General features: G+C 38.1%; 2 protein-coding genes across 4 annotated transcripts in view; both read left to right on the forward strand.

Annotated features, from left to right (window-relative positions):
• The window catches only part of LOC109917683 (intermediate filament family orphan 2-like), a 42,492-nt gene extending 33,027 nt beyond the window's left edge, over window positions 1–9,465 (forward strand). The window contains exons 7-11 of the mRNA XM_048614980.1: window positions 2,803–2,923; window positions 3,512–3,544; window positions 4,060–4,149; window positions 4,336–4,466; window positions 5,490–9,465. Of these exons, the coding sequence (XP_048470937.1) occupies window positions 2,803–2,923; window positions 3,512–3,544; window positions 4,060–4,149; window positions 4,336–4,466; window positions 5,490–5,595 (481 nt within the window). The 3' untranslated portion in view covers window positions 5,596–9,465. The remainder of the gene's footprint in view (window positions 1–2,802; window positions 2,924–3,511; window positions 3,545–4,059; window positions 4,150–4,335; window positions 4,467–5,489) is intronic.
• The window catches only part of aldh4a1 (aldehyde dehydrogenase 4 family, member A1), a 419,312-nt gene that overhangs the window by 377,500 nt on the left and 16,812 nt on the right, over window positions 1–25,000 (forward strand). The window lies entirely within an intron of this gene.

The following is a 25,000-nucleotide window of genomic DNA, read 5'->3' on the forward strand; positions in this document are numbered from 1 at the left end:
GGTTTCAATATTTTGACTTTTCCAGTTGTGTGGCACCACTGCTACATCCAAAGAAAATTACGACAAAACCTTCTGTAGTGTTCACCCTACCCTCTGTAACCTAGAGTGCTAACTAGATCAATTGATTTTTCTACTTTGCAGATCATCAGCCTTTTAAGGAAAGCTTCTTTATGTCATTTTTTTATGGATGCCTTATTCACTGTATTGGCAGCATTCTGTTTTCTATTGAAAACAGATGGAAAGTACTTGTTTAGATCATCAGTCATGTCTCTACATACAGAAGATTCAAATTGTCAGTCCTGCAGCCCCATCCTTTCTTTTTCTACCCTTTTTAATCTTTGTTTCTAGCATAATTTCAGGGTTCATCTTTGTGTTGGATCCTAATTGAGTCCCTTTTGTCCTCCCTTTATTCCTTTTATCTCCATGCTTAATGTATTCAATGTTGTTCTCTACCATATTACTTACTTTAAATTGCCATAAGGCTCCATTTTCTCATTTTAAGCTCCTCATCTTTAATCATCCAGAGACTTGGCTTTGAATCCCACCCTTGCCCCATCGCTGAAATAAGTCTGCTGTAAGCTTTTTAGAGGTATTTGAAAGGGATGTATTCAAACAGTGATAATATAGTTTAAAACTTGGAATTCATTGATATAGTGGTTATTTTACTGAATTAATAATCCAGCCTGAGAATTTGAATTTAGATTTTAAAAACATGGAAATTCAAAGCTACAAGAGTTCATGTACAGTGTATGTTTTACACTTCGGCTTTATTTTCAACTATTTTCGTCCGAGTATCTTTCTGCAGAGCTTGTTGCTTTTTGACATTCTTCAGCATCTATTTATAATTTTTTTCATTCTGTAAGAGCCCTTCATTTGGAGTAAATGTTCTGGTTTAGATATCAATGGCTTACAGCAACTTGGATATTGTCCTGCTAAATGTGGTACACCTTTTCTTTGATCACCAAGCAATAGTACATAAAGTGTTGAAAAAACTCCAAGTCCAACAGCATCTATGCAGAAAGAAACAAAGTTGACATTTTGAGTCCAATTTCTTTAGATCTCCACCCATCTGCAGTACTTTGCTTTTATTTAAGCAATAGTATATACACTCGAGGACAAGCAATAGTATATACTCTCAAGGATACAGATTGCTCAGACGTCCCATGAGTTCGGATCTGGCTTGGGGTCAATATGTTGACAGATCTCCAAGCACATCTTCGGAGTGACTGACAAAACCACTTAACTCACTACAGTAACTAGTCCTTTTCAAAGTCTTTCTTTTATACTGCTCTCTTGGTATGACTGTGTGACATATGATGTAATATATGGTTTTGGCCTATTTTGTTGTTTTTAATTGCATCATTATCCTGTTCAAAGCTTTACTTTCCCTGGGCTCAGAGCTCGTGCTATGATTGAATAACTCGGGCAGTTTGTCTGGGATGTTATTTCTCACAGCTTATCAATCTTCAGTGCTGGACTGAAGGGAGTATTTTCATGATCACAGACAACGAGGCCACTTTCTCTCAAACTAAAATTAATTTGCAAACTCTTGCTGATCTTAACAAATCTGTGCCTAGACCAAATTTCCCATACTGGCTTCTTGTTCTCAGATCAAAATGAAATTCTTTAGTTAGCATACCATATTTCCTCTGTTCCATCCCAGCACCATGAGATAAACTCAACCCACCGAATTCTTCCACAGCCAGTTTACATTCGTTAATGTGAAAGAGAGAAAAGAACTGTTACATGATTCAAAGTGAAAAACACAATACTAAATAAATTATGCATTGGCTTACAGTTCGTCGTCCCTTCTTTTCTCCCATTTTAGGGAAGAAGGAGCAGCTTCCTAAATTGCACATCTTTTCACAACCTTCTCAGCTAAGCTAACTCATTCTGTAATTCTGCCCCTCATCTTTTTGAGGTATAAATTAATAAAAATCAAAAACTATCCCTTTTGAATATATTTCACATCTTTCTCCTGTTTCTTCCTATTATAACGTTCCCATGCATTTTCTCACTTGTAATGGGCATGTTTAAAACTGAGGACTACTAAATTGTCTCCTTTTTCCCTTAAATACTCTAGTTCGCCCTAAGTGTCAGAGCTTTATGATACTAAATGTAGTTTTCTACTTTGTACATTATCTCTGCTTGCATTGACTCCTTGGTGACTTTGGGAGCGAAAAAAATATGACAACAAAAACTACGATAGCATATATATGTTTCGGAGATAGCAGGAACTGCAGATGCTGGAGAATCTGAGATAACAAGGTGTAGAGCTGGATGAACACAGCAGGCCAAGCAGCATCAGAGGAGCAGGAAGGCTGACATTTTGGGCCTAGACCCTTCTTCTGACAGCTTATCAATCTTCGGTGCTGGACTGAAGGGAGTATTTTCATGATCACAGACAACTTCTGAAGAAGGGTCTAGGCCTGAAATGTCAGCCTTCCTGCTCCTCTGATGCGGCTTGGCCTGCTGTATTCATCCAGCTCTACACCTTATTATCTCATAGCATATAAATATCTGGATTTAATATTTTGTATCAAAAACAAAGTACTAGAGAAACTCAGCAAGACTGGCAGCGTCTGCAAAGGGAAAAACAGTTAGCATTCCAAGTCCTGTGAAGCTTCATCAGAATGGTTTTGACAAAAGATCACTGGACTCAAAATGTTAACTACATTATTCTCTACAGATCCTGCCAGACCTACTGAGTTTCTCCTGCACTTTGTTTTTGTTTCAGATTTCCAGCATCCACAGTCCTTTGTCCTTTGTTCTTATTTTAATATTTTGTTTGCTTCTTCCCAGTCGAGAGACATTTGACTTTGAGGATGACTGTGACAGTTTGAGCTGGGAAGAAAATGAAGAAACTCTACTGCTTTGGGAAGATTTTGCTGAGTACACAGCTATTGTGGAGCCTCCAACTGAGGTACTCGTGTCCATAAGTGAATAATTCAGTGTACACTGCAAAGTTTTAACTGAAGGAATCTGTCAAACTATGAATATTATTTTTAAAAAAACTCTGGTCCACAGTTCTACATTATTTAGGTGTTATTCATTATGAAAGCCTTTGTCTTGAACAAATTGTCTAACACAGATTCTGATTGAATGAAGGCAATATGTTCCGCTGGGTTAAGATCTCAATGAAACCATAGGTGACTTCAAAATAAATAAGTAGTTTGCTTCTCTAAAATATAGAAAAGAGCTCAGTTTTGCCCTCCCTGCCCTGACCTTCCTTACCCTTGCATCTTGGTAAAGTGACCATTTTAACCTCAGATCCAATACTTTTGGGTGATAAGCTCAAATCATTTATTTCCCTAATGAGCAAGTTGTATAATTTTGTTGTTTCACTCCTTGCATAATATACAATATTGCTCATTACCATCTCTCCACTGAGAAGTCAGCAAATGACCTACACCTCCCAGCTCCCAGAGGTTGTGTTCATGACCGTTAGTGAACTGAATAATCTGGCCTCTGTTTACCCAGCTTCTGATTTTTCTTTTCCCTCCCCCTCCAGGATACCTGGATGGCACAATGTGTGGAGATTACAGTAAGTACTAGCCTGTACTCCCATGATATCTATATCTGAGTGGTGTAACACTGCCAGTTATGGGTAATGTCATTCCATCTTCATTGGTGCTTGATTCCTTAAAGTCCTCCCAGTACAAAATGTATCCTTCCCAATGGTTCAATCTCTGAACAGAGTGGCAGAATTGACAGGTTGTAGATAGAGAGGGGGAAATGTTTTATCCTAAATGAGCTCCTGTCACTTTTTTCAGTCTCAACACTAAATCTCAGTTGTATACAGACGATGTCACACAATCAACAATGATCACCCAACCACAATTGTCAGCTCAAAAGCATTTGCTTTGCAGATGTCAGTCAATAACTAAGTTGTTTGTTTTGCTCATGCTGATCTCAAACTTCATGAAGGGTAACATGTTAATATTTATCTAGTCTGGTCTCAAATGCTGGGGCACAGTGCATATGTTTGCTTTCTACAGGGTATTTTTCATATTTATAGGTATTGGAGTAGTTAAAAATGTATTATTGCTTTACTCAAAGGATGAAACTTTGGAAACAGTTATTAAAGAAACTGAATCGCTCTTCAAAACTAGAGAAAAGGAGTATCAGGAAACCATTGACCAAATAGAGGTGAGATCTTGTTCAGTGTGCATTAGACATGACCTGATGTTAAATAATTCCTGAACATAATCTCATGCTATGCATCAACTTGCTGTACCACCGTCTATTTCTCCTCCCTCAATGTATGAGTTACCTCCTCTTTCACAACTAATCCACTCATCGCACTTCACTCATTGCATCTTTCTTTTGCTTTAGCTGGAGTTGACCAGTGCCAAAAGCGATATGAACCGCCACCTCCATGAATACATGGAAATGTGCAGCATGAAACGTGGCCTCGATGTGCAAATGGAAACCTGTCGGCGGCTCATTAAACAATCAGGAGGGAGGTAAAAAGTGCTACACATTTACTTGAGCCAGCTTTCTGACTCCTAGTCTGCTCTACCTGTTTTTAGAGCTGATACCAAGTCCGTGTGAATATTTTGCAAGAGCAAGAGCAATAGTCTATCACTGTTAAGCAATGACATTCAAGAATTAAAGAAGGGGACAAAACGAGGAACAACAGCAGAAATAGAATGAATTAGTTCAATCAAGTACAGAAAGAAGAATAAACATAAGATCAGATTGAGGGAGGAAAAGCACAAAAAATGGTGGGGGGAAGCAAAGCATTGCTGATGCTGGAGATCTGAAAATACAAAGTGTTGGAAAAAGAAACTTAGGCCTATCAGCATTTGTGGAGAGAGATAGTTAATGTTTTGAGTCCAATAACACTGTTAGAAAAAATTTATATTTGACTATTTCTAAATGACTTAAATTTAACCACCCAAAGAATGAGATTCCACTGTTTTAAATTGTTCAAATTCTAACACTATAGGGCTAGTGAACAATGATCAGTTGTTGAAAAATGTACTTTGTTAACTACGAAATACAACTTTTAAAGGCAAGTATAATTGACGGTCTGTGTACAGGTCCAGCAAGCAACTAAAAATAATGGGGAGGGAGAAATTATGATGTGTTTGTGGGATCAAAGGAGCCCAGCAACATAAATCAACCAAACAAATTCTAGGGACTTGTAATTAATGGCATCTCTCTTAAACTACTGAACCTTTTGGTCAAATTCTCCATGAATCACCATTAAAAATTCTGAATGTATTGTCTGAGTGGCTAATAGAAGCTGTCAAATGGAAAGTGAATTCTACTTGAAAGGGGGGGGATGTTGCAGGGCTGTGGAGAAAATGAACAAGTAGGTAATGTTGTTTTTGCAAAGCAATGGTGGACATGATGGGGCAAAGGACCTCCAATGCTGTAAGACTATGATCTCATTGCCTGATTTTGTCTAGTTGACTTAATTAGAAACTTGTGTTTCTCTTCTCTATTTCCTCCCCTGCTCTCTCCCGCCCTAAACCCAACAGAAAATCTCCATCATTCAGTTCTGCAGCAAGTAGTGACTCAGGGAACACAGATGAAATCACTGATGAATTTGAACGAGATGGTGAAGGTGATAGTTCTGTGAGCTGATGAACTGATACCTAGGAAATGGACTCCATCTGCCTGTACCTACAGCAGTTACCTTTAACCCTATTTTTTCTAGGGTGCAAAGGGCTTTGTTCATGTACATATTGTCAAGCCCTGAGTATTGTTGTTGTACAGAACAGTACCATAAGATGAAATTGGCAAAACATTGAGGATTTTCACCTGGTGCAGAAACCCACCATGATGTTGACTACTATGCAAGCGGCTTGCCTTACAAATCAAGAGCCTTCACCTCCCTGGAGGAGACTAACTCTGCAGGCATCTTTTGAAAGAGAAACAAAATGATATCTTCTGAAATATGTATGGTAGCTGTTAATGATTATAGAATGGGATAATAGAATGGTTTATTTACTAAGTGTTCATGTTATTCGTTTGATTGGATCATTGGCCATTCTGGGTTTATACAGGTCTTTAATGTAAACAATTCGAATCTGATTAAACTGCTGTAACTAAGTAAGCAATTGCTGAAACAGTTTGAGCTAGTTGGCATGGTGTATCCATTCTGCACTGAAAGTTAGAATGTAAACCTTGATTGTCTTCATTCTCTAAACTGAAGTTGCTGTAGGGCTGAATTATTGTGACCTGTACAGAATCGTCATTTCATTGGGCTGTATTCAATATCTTAATACTGCCAGTGTTGTATGTGGGCATAAATTATTGTAAAATCCATGTAGGATGCTCTTCATTTCTGAAAAAATGGTTTACATTTATAATTTGAAAACTGGATAATCCATTCGCTAGATAAACCAATACTTACACAAAAAGTAAACTTTGGATAACCATACATGATCAGGATCACCTTGATTTTTACCTTTTTTTCTGAATTGTTGAGCTTCACTTCAACACTGGCCCTAGAAAGAATCTAGATGGAATCTGCCTTGAGGTTGTGCAGAATGGAAATACATGGGAGTGAATGATTCACTGACTATGAATAATGGACTTTGGTGCTTCTGTTCTGTAAATTTTGCATATGACATCAATTACAATCCTTAGAATCCTTCTGCAAATAATTTTAAAACAAATCATACCTCAGTCCTGATTGAAAGAAAATGTTATTTATGAAATACTATAATTTTTAAAGTATTCTAATAAATTAACTATCAACCAGCTGCAACTTCATATGGAAAGTTGCTTTGGTGTAGGTACTTCCAGTTGTGAAAGATCCAGACTAGGTAACACCACAGACACCTGAGCTTATGAGCTTTAGCCAGTCACAGCACTCTTATTCCGTCCACAAGTGGTGATGCTTGGTACAAAAAATGTTAGTTCATTGCTGTCTTTTGCTCTTTTATCAGTTTAGCATGTATAAGTTCAGTTTGTATTTTATTGTTTGAGACTGCATACACTCCCTGGGATGTATCAGTGTTAAAATAAGGGCCTTCCATATTGCCTATCTGACCATAGTGTAGAATGTCACCATCAGTAACGCACTGACTTGGAAATGTTGACTCAAAACTGGAGTTCTTAACCTTCAAAATAATTGTGCATAGTTGATTTTTAAGTGCCCTCCACCTCTAGTTTGATAATTATATATTTTCTCATTCTTTAGCCTATCAATTTTGTAAGTTTCATCCCAGCTACTTTTGAGCTGGTGTTTGTCTGGATTATTCCAGCAGCTTGGTAACTCAGCCTGTGATTATTTTTGCCTTAGTTTTTGCTGTAATGTACCATCTTCACATTGTTAGCAGTCTATGATTAAACAATTTCAGTGATTGGGTGAAGTTCTGGGAATGTAAATTCTATTTTTGTACATAATCAAAGACTTCTCTGAAAGCTATATATAGGAAGGAGGGACTGTTATGAAAGGAGAACAATCTCTCGAGCTTAACTTGGTCCCATCTTTCAAAAAGCTAAAAAAAAGCCACTCAAATTGTTTTAATGATAATATACATTTGTATAGGACTGAGTGATATACTGTCCTGTTGCCTGTGCATTCTGCTTCAAATGTCATGATTGAGTATCTCAGGCCATAATAAATAGTGGTTTTAATAGGGTAAAGTTGACACTGATGCAACAGCGAATGCTGCACTTGCAGGAACCTGCAAGTACAGGGAGAATTAATCGGACTCAGCAGAAAGAATTGTACTTTGCTTTTGCAGTTTCCCAAGGAATAATGCCAATGCTTATGCAAAAATGAAAATGTTAGTAATTTTTAAATCCCTCTCCATGGCAACCACTGAATTATAAAAACTGTTATAATTTGGTCAACAAGCCTGTTTCTTGTGTCAAGTGTTATGGTAGCTAGAATTAATAAATTTACCCTTTGTTGTGCAAGTATTTACATTTGATGTATGGAGTATAACTGAAGAGATCTGGAGAAAGACTTTCATACTCCAAATACTAAGGTAATTAATATTGTACAGGTATTCCTGTAAGTAAATCAAACAGCTCTATTGATGCTTTTTCCAGTAATGAATTGTGATTTGGCAAACTGAACAAAAGTACTTAACACCTTAACTTCTAAATTTTACTGTGTCTGAGTAATTAAGAGCAAGTTACTTAAACGCTTAATCCATATCTTGTATCTTGCATCTATTTCAGTGTATACATGGAAACATTTTGAAACATTTCTTTTCCTGCATTCATACTTTCGTGGTCTTTTTGCACTTTTCTGAAATGTAAGAAAACCTAACCAATTAGATGAATTTTCATTGTCAAGCCTTCATCTACTGCTTAGTTGGTACTGGCGAAACACTAACTTCTAAAAGATCAATGTACTTTGCCATTATTGTACAGGGTTCCTATCTTTAAAAAAATGAGCCATTTACTGAGCTACCTGTGAATAGAGCAAAGATCTAAATTGTAAAACTGGTCCAAAGCAATTGAATGAAACTCCAGTCAAAACCAATGTTCAGCTGGCATGTTGTGTCCCCCTCTCCTGTCCCCTCTTGAGGTTAGTCCACTGTTCGGGACTTTTTTTTCCTCTGGTGGAGTTTGGCAATGTGAACGTATTGTTCATTTTGAGATTGTGTAAATAGTTGGAACAGGTTTTTCAAATGAATATTATTGAAAGCAATTAGCTTAACATTGAGCCCCAGAATTGGAAAATGTTAAGTGTACCTGCTAGAATGGTTATTAGATTGTGCAGTGCTAATTTGGTGTTAAATCTCGGTGAGGATGACACGTACTCTTGTTCTCAGAAAACTTCGAAAATAAACTCCATTCACTCTAATTGTTGCTTCGGTGGTTATGCTCTGTGCCGTTAATCAAGGACTTGGGACTGTTGCATGTTTAATGATTTGACTTGTGCAATTTCTGTCCCCTTCTACTGTTTAGTGACTACAGTTAGCATCCCTTGTTTTGCCTTTTTTCTTTGAACTTCGTACCCTGGCAAGGATGGCTTTGTAGTGGCTATTAAATAGATTGTTGTGCGGAACTTTTGTTTCCTCGTTGACGGGAGTGTTCAAAGCTTGTTTGTAGGAGTTCATATGGAAGGGAATTTGTTTCAACAAGATATTCTGACTTAATAGATGCTGACATTTCAGTTTTATTTCCCTTCAGATATCTGTACCGACAGAGTAACGATTACAATTGGTTATTGAGCAAGAATTGAAATGTCAATAACATGACCTAATTTTCGCGGCTATCGCCACCATGTGGCGATGTATAGAAAGTAACAGAGTTTTCTAATGCATTAACTTGACATCAGCCATTTTATATATAATCCCATCGTATTCTACAAATATGGATGTGATTTTAATTTATTCCAAAGTGTGAATGCGACACTGACTTAATTGTCAACATCATGGGATTCCATGAAGGGTTATCAAAGGTGCAGAATTGTCAATTTATTCAGATAAAAGCTTGTATGGAATTAAACTGCAAAAGGTCACAATAAAGTGGATGATTAATTTACCTCGCATTCGCAGATGCTGCAGTTTTCTATTATCAGACTATCGTGACGCTGGGTGGGAAAAGTAGCATCTCCCATGTGTGCAAGTTCTGGTGTCCGGTTACAATCGCCCTTCAGCGCAGGATTTGACGCCGTTAGTTAGACTACGCTTGCCCTTATGCTACAGCACTTTGAGATTTATCTTTCTTTGATTTCGTTTCTGCGGCTGTATCGTAAGTTTTTTTTGAAGCAGCTGCGTTAAATTGCTCTTGAACTGAATAGGCTGTGTCTAGTATTGCTTATAAATTGTAAGAGAGTTGACAAGTTACATTCGACAGGTAGTGAAATTGCACCAAAAAGGGGGGAAATAATCGACACCCTCTGGGAATTTTTCTTCAGTCACTGGCATTGCTTGGCCCCCAGCGGAATTATCAGTTAATATCAATATTCTGTCAACATATAGCAAGGCCCGACATTGAAATATTTGAAATAATAATTGATGCATTTGTCATTTACAATTGGCTTCCTAATGCCGCACACTTAAGTTCGCATTGGGTGAGTTTTAAACCTCGGTATGGAGAATCCCTGTTCCAATTGCCAATTCCTATTTAAAGAGTCGTATTCTCGCAGAGCTTCTATTACTTCTTTTATAAAAATCCTAGCCGTGATTAGGAATCTTAAGGCCAATAGAAATGCGAAGATTTAGCATCTCTGGGTTCGGATTCTAGTTAGAAAACCAATGGTCCTCATAAAGAGGAATAAAAATACTAACTGGAACAAATGGGGCTTAAACTGCATTAACGTAGATACTGGTGAAATAATCCAATATTGTTAATTTGCACATGCAAGTCACCAACTCTCACCTGAATTACCTCAGTGATTTGAATTCTTCTATACAGAGGCTGAACCGAGGTCTGTTTACTGACACGAAATTTAGATGCCACTTATTGGAAGTGCACTTCCTATTCCGAAAGAAAATTACATTTAGCAAGATGCAATAAGGAAAAGTTAAGAAACGACATGCAAACTGGTAGGAACAGACTAAATCACAAACTGCCGAGTTCCCTTTAAAAATTCATATCCCCATGCTTCTTAGAGACGATTGTTGCACAAAACAAAAGTTTTTATGTTCTTGAATTACGTACTAGTTAAGGCAGAAAGAAACAGTATTGAACCATTTGTAGGAACTGGAAGAGAATCGTCCCCTCCAAGCTTGCTCTGCAATTCAGTTAGGTTGTGCTGATCATCTTGATTCCAGTTATCAGCTTTGGTATCATACCTCTAACATGTTTACCTAATAAAACAAAATCAGTTTAGTTCTGATTTGTTTTGCTCCTCCCTTCCTCTCTCAGCCTCCCCAAAAGGGTTATTTTTTCTTGGTGGCAATGTTCTAGATCTGTGCTATCTTTTGTAATACTTGTTTCCCCTTGAAAGACCAACTTCAATTTTAAAAGTTATGCTCCCTTACTCTCTACTTTCTCCACCCTCAAGGTGCTCCCTTTCATCACTGTAAACGCAAATGGATACCTTTAATATATAGTCTAAGAAATAGAAGACGAGTCTGTGCAACAGTCATCAATTTAGGTATAGTTAGTAAGTTGCGCACACACCAAAATTGCATAGTGGACAGCCAAGGTTACCTCAGTACAATGGGACCTTGATCAGATGGGTCAAAGGGCTTAGGTGTGCCAGATGGAATTTAATTTAGATAAATGTGAGGTGCTGCATCTTGGGAAGGCAAATCAGAGCAGGACTTACACACTTAAAGATAAGGTTCTGGGGAGTGTTGCCAAACAGAGATCTTGGAGTGCAGGTTTATAATTTGAAAGTAGAATCGTGGGTAGACAGGATAGTGAAGAAGGTATTTGGTATGCATGCCTTTATTGGTCATTGCATTGAGTATAGGAGTTGGGGTGTCATGTTGCAGCTGTACAGGACATTGGTTGGGCCACTTTTGGAATACTGCATTCAATTCTGGTCTCCCTGCTATGGGATAATGTTGTGAAACTTGAAAGGATTCAGAAAAGATTGACAAGGATGTTGCCAGGGTTTGGAGGGTTTGAGCTAAGGAGTGGCTGAATACGTTGGGGCTGTTTTCACTTGAGCATTAGAAGCTGAGGGGTGACCTTATAGAAGTTCATAAAATCGTGAGGGGCATGGATAGGATGAATAGTCAAGGTCTTTTCCCCAGGATATGGGACTCCAAAACTAAAGGGAACAGGTTTAAGGTGAGGGGGGAAAGATTTCAAAGGGACTTGAGGGAAAACTGTTTCATGCAGAGGGTGGTGCATTATTGGAATAAACTGCCAGAGGAAGTGGTGGAAACTGGTACAATTCCAACCTTTTGAAAGGCATCTGGATGGGTATATGAATAGGAAGGGTTTAGAAGGACATTGGCCAAATTCTAGCAAATGGGACTAGATTAAAATATCTGCTTGCCACTGATGAGTTGGACTGAAGGGTCTGTTTCCATGCTGTACAGCTCTATGACTCTAAGAATGCAGGAATGATTAAGGGTAAGAATCCCATTTTAGTTGATCCATTTAGAAAGACTGTGACTCTAATTCTGTCAACTCAATATTGGGCTGGTGTAATTAAGCGGCAGCACCACAATCTCCAAGCCCAAAATGTGCCCAAGCAAATAAGTTTGCCATTTATGTAATTTGACTACTTGCTACAGTTTTGTAAAATTTACTTTATCAATATCCCTCAACTTTCTGATCCCATCAAATTAATTAGTACAGTTTAACTAATGAGAGTCAAGTTTGAATTTATTAAAGGCAAGTTATTTGACTTGTATTCTCTTGAATTTCAGAGACAAGGTTGTTGTGGACATGGACTTTCAAAAAGGAGTTTGATCCGTAATAGAATTGTAAACTTAAAGTCCCTGTGATTAGAAAGGTGATGGTGTGGATTCCAAATTGGCTAGAGTACAGAAAGCATACAATGGTGATTTGTTGTTCATATTGGAGAATTATGCAGTGATATTCCTTCACATCGTTGTTAGGACCACAACTCTTGTATCTGTTAATGACATTAACTTGGGGGTGTACAGGGCACAATTTCAAAGCTTGCAGTTGGAACATGACATGAAAATTTAGCAAATTATTAGGATTATTATAAACTTGAATAGACAAATTGGTGAAGTCAGGAGAAAAATGGCTGATTCATTTTAACAGACAAATATGAAGTGATATCTTTTGATCATGATTTTGAGGTAATTTTAAAGTGAATTATACAGTTTTGAATTTATGCATATACTCAAATTTTTGAAGATGGAAGAATAAGTTGAGAAACCTAGTAAAGCATATTGAAACAGAAAGAAATTGCTGGAGAAACCTCAGCAGGTCTGGCAGCACGTGTGAAGAGAAGGCAGAGTTAACATTTCCAATCCAGTGCCTTTCATCAGATGAAGGATCACCCAGAACCGAAATGCTGACTTTGCTTTCTCTCCACACATGCTGTTGAACCCGCAGAGTTTCTCCAGAAACTTGTTTTTGTTTCAGATTTCCAGCATCCACGGTTCTTGGTTTTATTAAAGCATATTTGATCCTTGGCTTTATTAAGAGAGAGACAAAGAGAACCATTTCTATGATGGGTAAAGTCGAACCATTGGTTGTGTTTTTGGTTCTTTTGTCAGCATTCAATAAGCTTGTACCAGATAAAATCTTGTGGGGTTGGTGGCACTACATTAGCAAAGGTAGAGGATTAATAAGCACAGAAGACAAGAATAAACACCACTTGGGTTGGCAGGCTGGTACTAAAAGGATGCTGCAAGCATCAGTGCTGAGATTTCAGATGTATAAAACTTGCAGTATGTTAATAGCTTAAATGATGAGACTGAGTATTGTAATGTATCAATTTGCTGATGTTACAAAGGTAGAAGGAAAAGTAAACTGCGTGAAGAACAGGAAACTGCAGAGGGATACAGATAGTTGAGTGGACAAAGAAGCTGTTAGATGTAGTAAAATGTGGCAAAATATCATGTAGTTTGCTTCATAGAACAGAAAAAATAGTTTCTCACCAGTTTACAATATTCTGTTAAATGTTGCTTTGCAGAGTGATTTGGGCATCCTTGTACACAAATCACAAAGTTAATGTGCATGTATAGTAAACTACTGGGAAGCCAAATGGGATGGTTATTTATTGAAAATAATTAATGTATAAGAGTAAGGAAATCCTGTTTTAATTGTACAGGGATAGTAGGAACTGCAGATGCTCAAAAATCTGAGATAACAAGGTGTAGAGCTGGATGAACACAGCAGGCCAAGCAGCATCATAGGAGCAGGAAAGCTGACATTTCGGGCCTATGTACAGGGCTTTATTGTGATCACACTTGGAGTAATATACAGTTTTGGACTCCATATACGTATGCATCTTAGCAGTGGTGCAACAAAGGTTCACTAGATTGTTTATAGGGATGAGAGGGTTGGCCTTTGAGAAGAAATTCAGCAGAATGGGCCTGTATGAAGTGATTTTGGTGACATTCTAAGATTCTAAAAAGGCTTGATGGGTTAGATGCTGAGGAGCTATTTGTCTATAACAAGGCAAGTTTCAAAATAAGAGGTTATTTATCACCTATGATATTTTGAATCTATGGATTTCTGCAGAGGACTAAGGATGCTCTGGCATTGAGTATATTCAAAGCTGAGATCAATCAATACCTTATTCTAAGGAAATTGAGGTACATGGCGATTACATAGGAAGGGGAAATTGAAATAAGATCTTATTTAATGGCAGAGCAAATTTGAGGGAATGCAAGGCCTACTCCTATAATGTTACAGATTAAGGAAGTTTATGAAGGATGTCAAAATCTTGAGTGTGCAGAGATGATTTTATTACAATTATACCGGGAATGAGGGACATGAGTAATGTGGAGATACCAAAGAAATTGGGTTTGATGCCTTCAAGCAGAGAACGTTAAAAGGAGATTTGACATAGGTGTTTAAAATTGAAGAATTTTGATACCGTAATTTTCACTGGATGAAGAATCATTGACCAGAGGACAGAGATTCAAGGTGATGGACAAAAGAACCAGATTTTGTTTGTTTTTTGTGATCTGGAATGAAGTACTTAAAAGATGGTGGAAGCAAATTCAAAAGTCTGATGACCCACCTGCTTTGGGAAAGTCTGTATTTTCCTTTGCGAAATGTCCTATTTAGGAACAAAAAGAACTTTATGGAGTATTCTGAAAGGGGATTATGTGGCTTCTGATTATGACAGCATTTAGTTTCCAAGAAATCCCCCCACATGACTTAGCGTATCATCTCCATGGTAAACTTAAGATGCAAAGGGTAATTATGAAGCTAACAGTAGGCTCTGCTATTAACCTGTCCAGTGGCAGGCAACTCAGAACGCAATGTGTGCGGAAGCAAGCAAGATTTTCGATGAATGCATTTGTTTTCTGTGTGACAATTTAGAATGGATCCTGGTTTTGAAGCAGGGCTCTGAAAATAAAGTAGACACTGTTGAGTTTTACACAGTTGAAAAGGACAGAGCTAATGACAAGAGCAGGGGTAATGGATTGGGTATAACCCACTGCTGCTGCTTGTGTTGCCAGTGTCAAACTGGTAGTTTAAAGGGAGTTTAAGAAGGAAATCTCTGTGCATTATGTGTAATTGAATCTATTTCAAGCTGACCGAAACAGGGTTCATAAACATGTGCCTTGTCAGATCTAATTAAGTCTGGTAACTTGAGATGAAATAGCCTTGCTAGTGAATGTGACTGAAAAGGAAGAAACAGTTAAGTAGCAAGTGAAAGATCCTATGCAACAATGGCTGACTTGAAGATTGTACATTGTGCCACATTTGTGTGTCAAGTGGTATGAATATTTAGAATGACAGAAAATGCATCTTTTTTAGCAAGAATTTTTAAAGTAAAATTCTCTTTTTTTTTATTTGAAGTACCCTTTGCCTGTTGATGAATGTTTAAGTTAGGTTCATTTTAATTTGTTTGCAGTAAAAGTTTCAAGTGAAATCTTGCACATCCCTTTTTTAATTGCTCGTGTAAAGATTTCTTCCTTTTAAAAAGTTCAGTATCTATGGGAATCATTATAATAGTAACTTTAAAATGGAATTTGAACAAATACTTGAAAGAGAACATTTATTTTATGGAGTTATGGGGACTTCCGATTTAATATACACTATTTACTGTTTCTGAGCCCAGTACTAATTCCTTGGGGATCATCACCATTCACTTCCTACAATTGAAGCATGTCTGCATCATCCCTACTCTCCAACTTCATAAGCAACCCAAACCAGTATATTTGATTCTATTTGGCCTCATTTTTAAGCTTCTTAAATACAATAAACAAAACCATTTATGTATAACACAATTTCAAAGATTTTGAAAAACATGGTAAAATACAATCCCATCTATTTCAAAATCATCAGTTTACTCGAATTACAGGGAGAATTTGAGTTTGACAACTGTTTCTTTCAATTCCCAGTCTTGAGAGTTTGTTAGCCTCTTCCTTGATTGGTTATAATTGAGCTTAGACTTTCCCAGTTTCCAATAACCCCTCCAGGACTCTAATTATCCATTTGCAGTCTGAAGCTTTGAACTAAAACTCTGACACTGAGGTAAGCTATTTCCTAACTGTTCTGAATGAGCAATCTTCAGAAGAAACTGTTTCTTACATATAATTTCAACCAGGACTTCTATGAATTGATGCACGAAGCTTTTCAAGCTTTAGGCTTTTCTCCTAAATTTAAAAAATGAAATCAATTCCTCTGTCTTCTAAACCAAAATCAAGTTAATGCTTGCAAACTTTACTCTGTCCAATGGTAAAACTCTTCCAGTGCAAACAAATTCTCATTATCACTCCTTGGACTCCCTCCCTTCCTTCCCCTTCTCTCACTCAATATTAATATATATGAAATCACAACCTTCCATCACAATGCCCTCAACAATCTGGTACCCACTGAAACATCAAACTGTAATCTCAGCAATATCAACTCTTTCCCTCCACCTTTTTGAAAGTTGTTATTCTCATTGCTGAAACTGGATTTCAAGTGCGGTTTTGCTCGATGTAATTTGTAGTCATTGTCTTTGTTAGCCACGGTTCTTGTACAATAGTAAAGACTTTGGTTGATGTTTTTTTAAAAATTGGATTTGTTTCACTGTCATTACTGCAATTTAATTAATAAATCAGATTAATCAAATAAATATGCTTTCTAATTGTATATTATGAAACAGTTGTTCAAGCACATTCATTCTGAAGACATGGATTTTTTTTTAAATATATCGGAACACTGATAAATGTGAGGTGCTACATTTTGGTAGGGAACTTGGGGCAAGACTTATACACTTAATGGTAAGGTCCTTGGTAGTCTTGCCGAACAAAGAGGCCTTGGAGTGCAGGTTTGTAGTTCCTTGAAAGTGCAATCGCAGGTAGACAGGGTAGTGAAGAAGGCATTTAGTACAGTTGCCTTTATTGGTCATTGCATTAAGTATAGGATTTGGGAGGTAATGTTTGACAATACAGGACATTGGTTAGGCCACTTTAGGTATACTGTGTTCAATTCTGGTTTCCCTGCTATAGGAAAGATGTTGTTAAACTTGAAAGAGTGTTGCCAAGGTTGGAGCGTTCGAGCTATAGGGAGAGGCTGAATAGGCTGGAGTTATTTTTCCTGGAGTGTCAGAGGCTGAGGGGTGACCTTAGAGGTTTATAAAATCATAGGGGGCATGGATTGGGTGAATAGTCAAGGTCTTTTCCCTGGGGTGGGGGACTCCAAACTCGAGGGCATAGGTTTACAGTGAGAGGGGAAAGATTTAAAAGGGATCTAACGGTCAACCTTTTCACATGGAAGGTAGTGCATGTATTGAATGAGCTGCCAGAAGAAGTGGTGGAGAGTGGTACAATTGCAACATTTAAAAGGCATCTGGATGGGTACATAAATAGGAAGGGTTTAGAGGGATATGGGTCAAATACTGGCAAACAGGACTAGATTAATTTAGGATAACGAGGTGTGGAGCTGGAGGAACACAGCATCAGAGGAGCAGGAAAGCTGACGTTTCGGGTCTTGACCCTTCAGAAATGGGGGAGGGGAAGGAAATACTTTGTTATCTCAGACTCCAGCATCGGCAGTTCCTACTATCTTGAGTAATTAATTTAGGATATCTGGTTGGCGTAGATAAGTTGAACCGAAAGGTCTGTTTCTGTGCTGTACATCTCTATGACTCTGACTATAAAAATGCAGGAATGAGCAAGGGCAAGGATCCCAATTTAATTAGTCCATTTAGAAAGATGCAATTGTACTTCATCTTCAGCCCCATTCCAATCGCATCATACAATTGTTTCTTAGATCTACCATCTTTGTCTTTACTGCTTGATCATTTGTGTATTGATCATTTTGCATGGGGGGGTTGGGGGAAGAGAAACTTTCAGTCCTATTTTTAATCCTTCACCAATAAGAACCAGTATCCAATATACTTACTCTGTCAGTTTTGTTTAGTTAACAAAATTATCTGGATTTACTTTTTCACTGAAATCTATATCTTTCAACTTTTCATTTCCTAAACTACTACAACTAATTTAAAGTTTAATAGCATGCATTCGTGTCTTAAATACAAGTCTTCAACACAATGAGTTAGCCACATGCACCTTCTGTACCCCACCTTCAGTGCTTTCAATGTCTTAAATTTATGGTTAGATCTGAAAGGGATTGCTCAAACATAGAGTTTGGGTTCCACCAGACCTCATTACAGCCTTGGTTCAAACATGGATAAAAGAGCTGAATTCCAGAGGTGAGGTGAGACTCGAGGCTGCATTTCAACCAGTGTGACATCAAGGAGCTGTAGCAAAACTGGAATCAATGCAAATCAGATGGAAAACTTTCCTCTGCCTGGAGTCATACCTGGTACAAAGGAAGATGGTTGTAGTTGTTGGAGGCCAGTCATTTTCCAGCTCTAAGACATTGCTGAAGCAGTTCCGTAGGGCAGTGTCCTAGGCCAAACATCTTCAGCTGCTTCATCAATGATCTTCCCTCTATGATGATAAGGTCAAAAGTGGGAACGTTTGCACAATATTCAACACCATTCCTGACCCCTCAACTACTGAAACAGTCCATGTTTAAATACAGCATGATCTGTACGATATCCAAATTTGGCCTAAGAAGAGGCTAGCAATACTTGTGCCACGCACTACCTACAAAATGCACTGCAGAAATTTGCCAAAGATCCTTGCATAGTATCTTTCAAACCCATGACCACTTCCATCTAGAATGTCAAGGGCAGCAGATATATGGGAACAATGTCAGCAAGTTTCCCTCCACACCACTCTCCATTCCTGAATTGGAAGTATATTGCTATTCCTGTGTCCAGGGTTAAAATCCTGGAATTCCCTCCATAATGGCATTGTGGGTGTATACACAGCACATAGACTGCAGTTGTTCAAGAAGGCAGCTCACCAGCTCCTCGAGGGCAACTAGGGACAGGTAATAAAACGCTGACCAATGAGCAACCCCAATGTTCCACAAGTAAATTAAAAGAATCATGTGTTTAAGGTGTAGTCTGACCACAACAACCTAGTTTAACCATAATTTGTATTTTTATAGGTAATAACAGGAATTTCTTGAGTGAGAATTCAGTGGTAGATTATGGATAGATAGTATAGAAATTGTTTTCAATTGAAATTAACTTTAAATTTATTTATTAGTCATAGTTCTGCCAGTAATTGGCAGTTGGTCATATGTACTTAAGCTATCTGTTTAATCAAAATTAAATTAAGTATAGGGTGATTGATTGAAATTAATTTTGAATTAAAAGATTTTTGAGGGATAGCAGTTGCAACAATTTCTGTTCAATCACCAAGTGAGGTGGGAACATGGGGCAAGTACTTGTACAGGAACTTTAAATGTAATGAAATATCCCAATGTGCTTCATAGGAATGTTATACAATAGTGAATTGCACTGACGTGAGGAACTACCGCATCAGAAGACCAAAAACTTGACCAAATAGGCAGGTTTTAAGAAGCCTCTTAAATGAGGAAAGAAAGTGTAGTAAGGTATTCTAGAGCATTGGGCCAAAAGATTTGGATGCCCAGCCACCACGTTTGGAGAAATTATAATTGAGAATGCACAAGAGACCAGAATTAAAGAAGAATACATCATCTTGGGTATTGTGGTGTTGAAAATGACAGAAGTAGGGAAGGGTAAGGCCATTAAATCAAGGATGAGAATTTTAAAGTTATGTTATTTCAGCAAGAGCCAATGTCAACAAGTACGTACAAGAGTGATAGGGGAATGAACTTGCTGTAAGTTAAGACACAGGAAGCTGAATTTTGGATGACCTAATGTTTTCAGAGCTAAGTACTGGGGACCAGCAATAACAGCACTGGAATAGTTATGTCTGGAGGTAACAAAGGAATGAATGAGAGTTTCAACAAGTCGTGAGCTGATGCGGGCAAAGTCAGGCAGTGTTATGGAAGTGGAAATAGGTGGCATGAATTTGAGGTTGGAAGTTTATCTCGACCAAATGTGACAGAAAGGCTGCAAACAGACTGACTTAATGATCACAGACTGTTATAAGAGAGTTAGAGTCAATAAATAGAGAGTTTGGAACTAGGAACAAAAACAATGTCTTCTGTAGTTCTCCCATTATTTATCTGGAGTAAAGCTGTGCTCATCCAGTGCTTGATGTTCAATAAGAAGTCTGATAATTTTAACAACAGTAGAGGAATCAGGAAAGGTGCTGGTGAAGTAAAGCTGTGTCTTGGCAGCATACATATGAAAACAAAACCTGCACCATCAGATGGTTTATGAAGAAGTAATGTATAGATTAAGAAATAGGAGGAGGACAAGGATAAATTCTTGAGGCACACAAGAGGCAAGGCTATGACAGCAGAAAGGGAAGCCATTGCACATCATTCTCTGACTCCTTAACTACATAGATTAAGAATAGAACCATATAAGAACAATCTCTTCCAATTAGACACTATGGAGAGGTGTTGGAGGAGGATGGTATGGTCAATGATGTCAAAGGCTACATTCAGGTCAAGAAGAACTAGGCGGAAAGGTTTAGCCTTGTCACGCAGACTGTTAGTTATGACTTTGCTAGAGCCACTTCAGAACTGCGGCAGGAACATAATCTTGACTGGTGGAATTTAAACATGGAGTTCTGCAAAAGTTGGGAGTGAACATACAAGGCAACAATTTGTTTAAAGACTTTGGAAAGTCTTGGAGGTGAAGCTTTAATTTGCAAAGCCAAGGGGGTTAATGGCTTTTTTGAGGAAAGGGGTGATAACAGCAGATTTAAAGAAAAGAGGGACAACACCTGGAAAGAAGGAGCAATTTACATATTGGCTAACCTGGAGGCCAGAAGTAGAAATTGGTCATCAGGAGTTTAGTGGGAATAGGATCAAGAGAACAGGAGGCAAATCTCATGGACAAGATATACTCAAAGTGAACATGTGGGGAGATAAGAGAACAACTAGAGAAAGATGAAGTTCAAGGTTAGGGCAGAGGCTTAAGAGCAAGAGTAAGAAATTCTAAAGTGGAAATTTCAAAGTAAAATTAGGTGTAGAAAGGAAGCAGACAAGCTTATCTATATATATATATAAAATCTGCAAACCAAACAAACTAAGTCTACAAATATGATATTAGTGCTGATTCAGCAATGCAATTCCTGCAGGATGTGGGAATTTCGAGCACAGGTGTTGATTCTGGTAAATCATTCAATGGGAATTATCATCAATTTGGATCGCTTGAGCTCTAAATCTTAGAGGAGACAGAAACAGTCAGGAAAGAAAAGCTGAATCTCTCATTCCTTGAGTTAGAAGGAGTTGGATACACCATCATACCAAATCACTGTCCAGTTAGATGTCACTACTTAGTTGCTATTTGTAGAAGTGGGTTTATGGAGGTAATAAAGTTTCAAGAGATAGCAGAGATCAAGACGTGGAATTTATTTCAAGAATCTACCAGTACAATGCAGGGAGAGACCAGACTACCCCAAATCTGGCCTCAACATGTGGGTTCAAATAGACCCTTAATCTACAGCTCAGATTAGAAGAAAAGTCAATGATGTTCTAATTTTAAATACAAGTAAATTGTCTTTTATACATTTTTCTTGTAACATCAACATGGTGGCACATACTCCCTCCTCCTGTATAGTATTGATTAATTAGTGCTTTGTTGTCCTACTATTTTAGTACATCACTCTATGTTAGTAATGACTCGTGGCTGTGATCTGAATGGGACCTTTTAGTATGTGAAAATCTGAACTCTCCATGACTACCAAGATCTTTTATCTCTTAACTAGGACAGAAACGAAATACAGGAGGCCCCTTGTAATTAATTTTTAAACCTTTCTTCCTAATATTTCCTAGTGATTTTTTTTAAATCTCAACTATAATATTTCAGACTCTATTTCTATGATTATCTTGAAGAATCTTAATTAAAACCTACTTGTAGTATCAAAGCTGATTGATTAGCAAAATTTTAAGAGAAACAACTAATTGGTGAGAAATGTTCTTATCTTTAGGATAGATGAAGAATGTTGCACGTCCAGTCTTACTGAGGAAACAGACAGCCATGGTCCTCTGTGCTGAGAACACATTAAACAAGTGTTTCTCACACTTCACGATTTCTGTTAAACATTAACTGCAAAGCTTGTTGGGGCTTTTGTCAGCTATTTCTTGCTGTTCTGTCGTGGGTAGCCTTAACACTTAACTGAGGGACGAGTTTTGGTTCCATTCACTGATCACCCTTCTGCCAGTTGACCTACATTGACCATCAATTAAGCAATGGCACAATTTTAAAATTCCACCATTTGCAACGATGCCTTCAACTGTCAAGGGCTTAAATTCTGGAATTTCCACCCAAAATTCTCTAACCCTCTAATTCTTCCTCCTTTTAAGATCCTGCTTAAAATCTACCACCACAACCAAGCTTTTGGTTATGTGTACTATTATCTTCTTTTATGATTTGGTGTCAAAATCTGTTTGATACTATTCCTGTAAAACACATTAACTACTACTAATTAACTTTTCCAATATAGTAGCATATCATAAAAACACCCTTGGCAAAGACAAATTCAGTAAAATAGATTATACCACATGCAATTCTAGCAGCAGGAAGAGAGCCACAGCTTTTAGCTGTAAGAATGAAAGGAATAAGAGCTTCTACTTCCACCATCTAGACCCTAGCAACTGCTGAAAGCTAAAACTAAAAATCCTGGTTCTGTGGCAGCTTGACCCCACCCATTCAGGCTGCTTCTATTGTTCCAACTTTTTAAAAACCCCAAACCTCTCAAGCAGTGTACCTCTGTCTCAACCTTTCTTCATTTAAAAATAAAGCCCAGGATAAAATACACCTCTTAAAGCCACAGTATTGTTACAGGCATGGCTAGGTTAATAGAGCTCATACCCTAAATGAGAGGTTGTAGATTGAAGACTCACTCCAGATACTTTAACGCATGATCCAGGCTGTCACTGCCAGTGAGTAAACATAGGCCCCTTAGAGAATGAGGCTGGGGAAATAATAATGGGGAATCAGGAAATGGCAGAGAAGTCAAACAAATACTTTGTATCAGCCCTCACAGAAGACACTAATAGCATCCCAAAATTACTAAATATTCAAGGGGGCAAAAGGACAGGAACTAAATGCAATAACTATCATAGAGAAAAAGTGTTTGGGAAACTAAAGGGCTAAAGACTGATATGTCCTTTGGACCTGATGCGGTGCATCGTAGAATATTAAAGGAAATGGCTGAGATAGTGGTTACACTGGTAGTAATCTTCCAAGCATCCTTAGATTCTGGAAAAGTCCCAGAGGATTAGAAAACTTCCAATGTAACACCTTTATTTAAATAAGGAAGGATACAAAAAACAAGAGACATTAGGCCAGTGTGTGTAATTAGGAAAATATTAGAATCTGTTCTAAGAGAAGTAATAGCAGAGAGTTAATAAATGTATAATTGATCAAGCAGAGTCAGTACGGTGGCAGAAGGGGAAATCATGTCTGACAAATTTACTAGAATTCTTTGAGGAAGTTACGAGCAGGATCGATAAAGGGGGAACGGTGGAATGTTTGGATTTTCAGAAGGTGTTTCAGAAGGTGACTTAATAAGACAAGAGCCCATAGTGTAGTACAAGAGTATGGATAGAAGACTGGATAACTAACAGAAGGCAGAGTAAGGATAAGGGGGCATTTTCAGGCTGGCAACCTGTAACAAGTGGTGTGCTACAGAGATCAGGGCCAGGGCCATAATTATTTCCTATATATTAATGACTTGGATGAGGAAAGTGAACATACTGTAGCCAAATTTGCAGATGACACAAAAATAGGTGGAATAATAAGTAGTGAACATGACACAAAAAATCTGCAGAGGGATCTAGATGGATTAAGTGAGTGTCATAGAGATATACAGCATGGAAACAGACCCTTCAGTCCAACTTGTCCATGTCAACAAGATATACTAAATAAATCTAGTCCCATTTGCCAGCATTTGGCCCATATCCCTCTAAAACCTTCCTATTCATATACCCATCCAGATGCCTTTTCAATGTTGTAACTGTACCAGCCTCCACCACTTCCTCTTGTGGCTCATTCCATCCAATGACCACTCTGCATGAAAAAATTGCCACTTAGGTCCCTTTTAAATCTTTCCCCTCTCACCTTAAACCTATGCCCTCTAATCTTGGACTTCCCCACCCCAGGGAAAAGACCTTGTCTATTTACCCTCTTCATCCCCTCATGATTTTATAAACCTCTATAAAGTCACCCCTCAGTCTCTGACCCTCCAGGGAAAATAACCCCAGTCTATTCAACCTCCCCTTTTGGTCAAACCATTCAACCCTGGCAACATCCCTGTAAATCTTTTTTTGAACCCTTTCAAGTTTCAAGCATTGAAGGCAGTCCAAAGAAAGTTCACTGGAATGAAACCAGGGGTGGAGGGACCAAAGAGAGGTTGCATAGATTGGTTTACACTCGTCAGGATATAGAAGAATGCGTGGCACCTTTTTGAAACGTACAAGTTTTGTGACACTGGAAGATCTGGAAAGGTTGTTTCCCCTTGTGGGAGAGTGTAGGATGAAAGGGCATAATAAGGGGTCGTGCAACTAATGCAGAGATGAGGAGGGATTTCTTCTCTCAGAGGGTAGTGAACCTGTGGAATTCTTTATTAGGGAGGGCTGTTGAGTTTGGGTCATTGAACTTAGATGGACAGATTTTGAATCAGGGAGACAAAGGGTTATGGAAAAAAGACAGCAAAATGAAGTAGTTGTCAGATCAGCCACAATCTCATTCAATTGGTGGAGCAGATTCAACAGGCTCCCAAGTCTTACGGTTAACCTAATAACCACCGGGTCTTCGATAAGACAAGGGGATTTAAATATGGCACTGTTGTTTGCAAGGAAAGGGTCGTGTAAATTGAACCCCAGAAGGGTGTCTAATTGCTCACGACATACCCCTCTGTCGATCATAAACCGAGGTGGGGCTTGAACGACGTTCTTCTTGGCTCAGAGGTAGCGGCAGTAGCGTTACGCCACTGGACTATTTCTGCTTTATGGTTTCAGATTTTTACAATCTGCAGTATTTTGCTGTTGATGTGAGGCC

This window comes from Rhincodon typus, chromosome 31 (genome assembly GCF_021869965.1).
Source record: "Rhincodon typus isolate 14 chromosome 31, sRhiTyp1.1, whole genome shotgun sequence".
NCBI lineage: Eukaryota > Metazoa > Chordata > Chondrichthyes > Orectolobiformes > Rhincodontidae > Rhincodon > Rhincodon typus.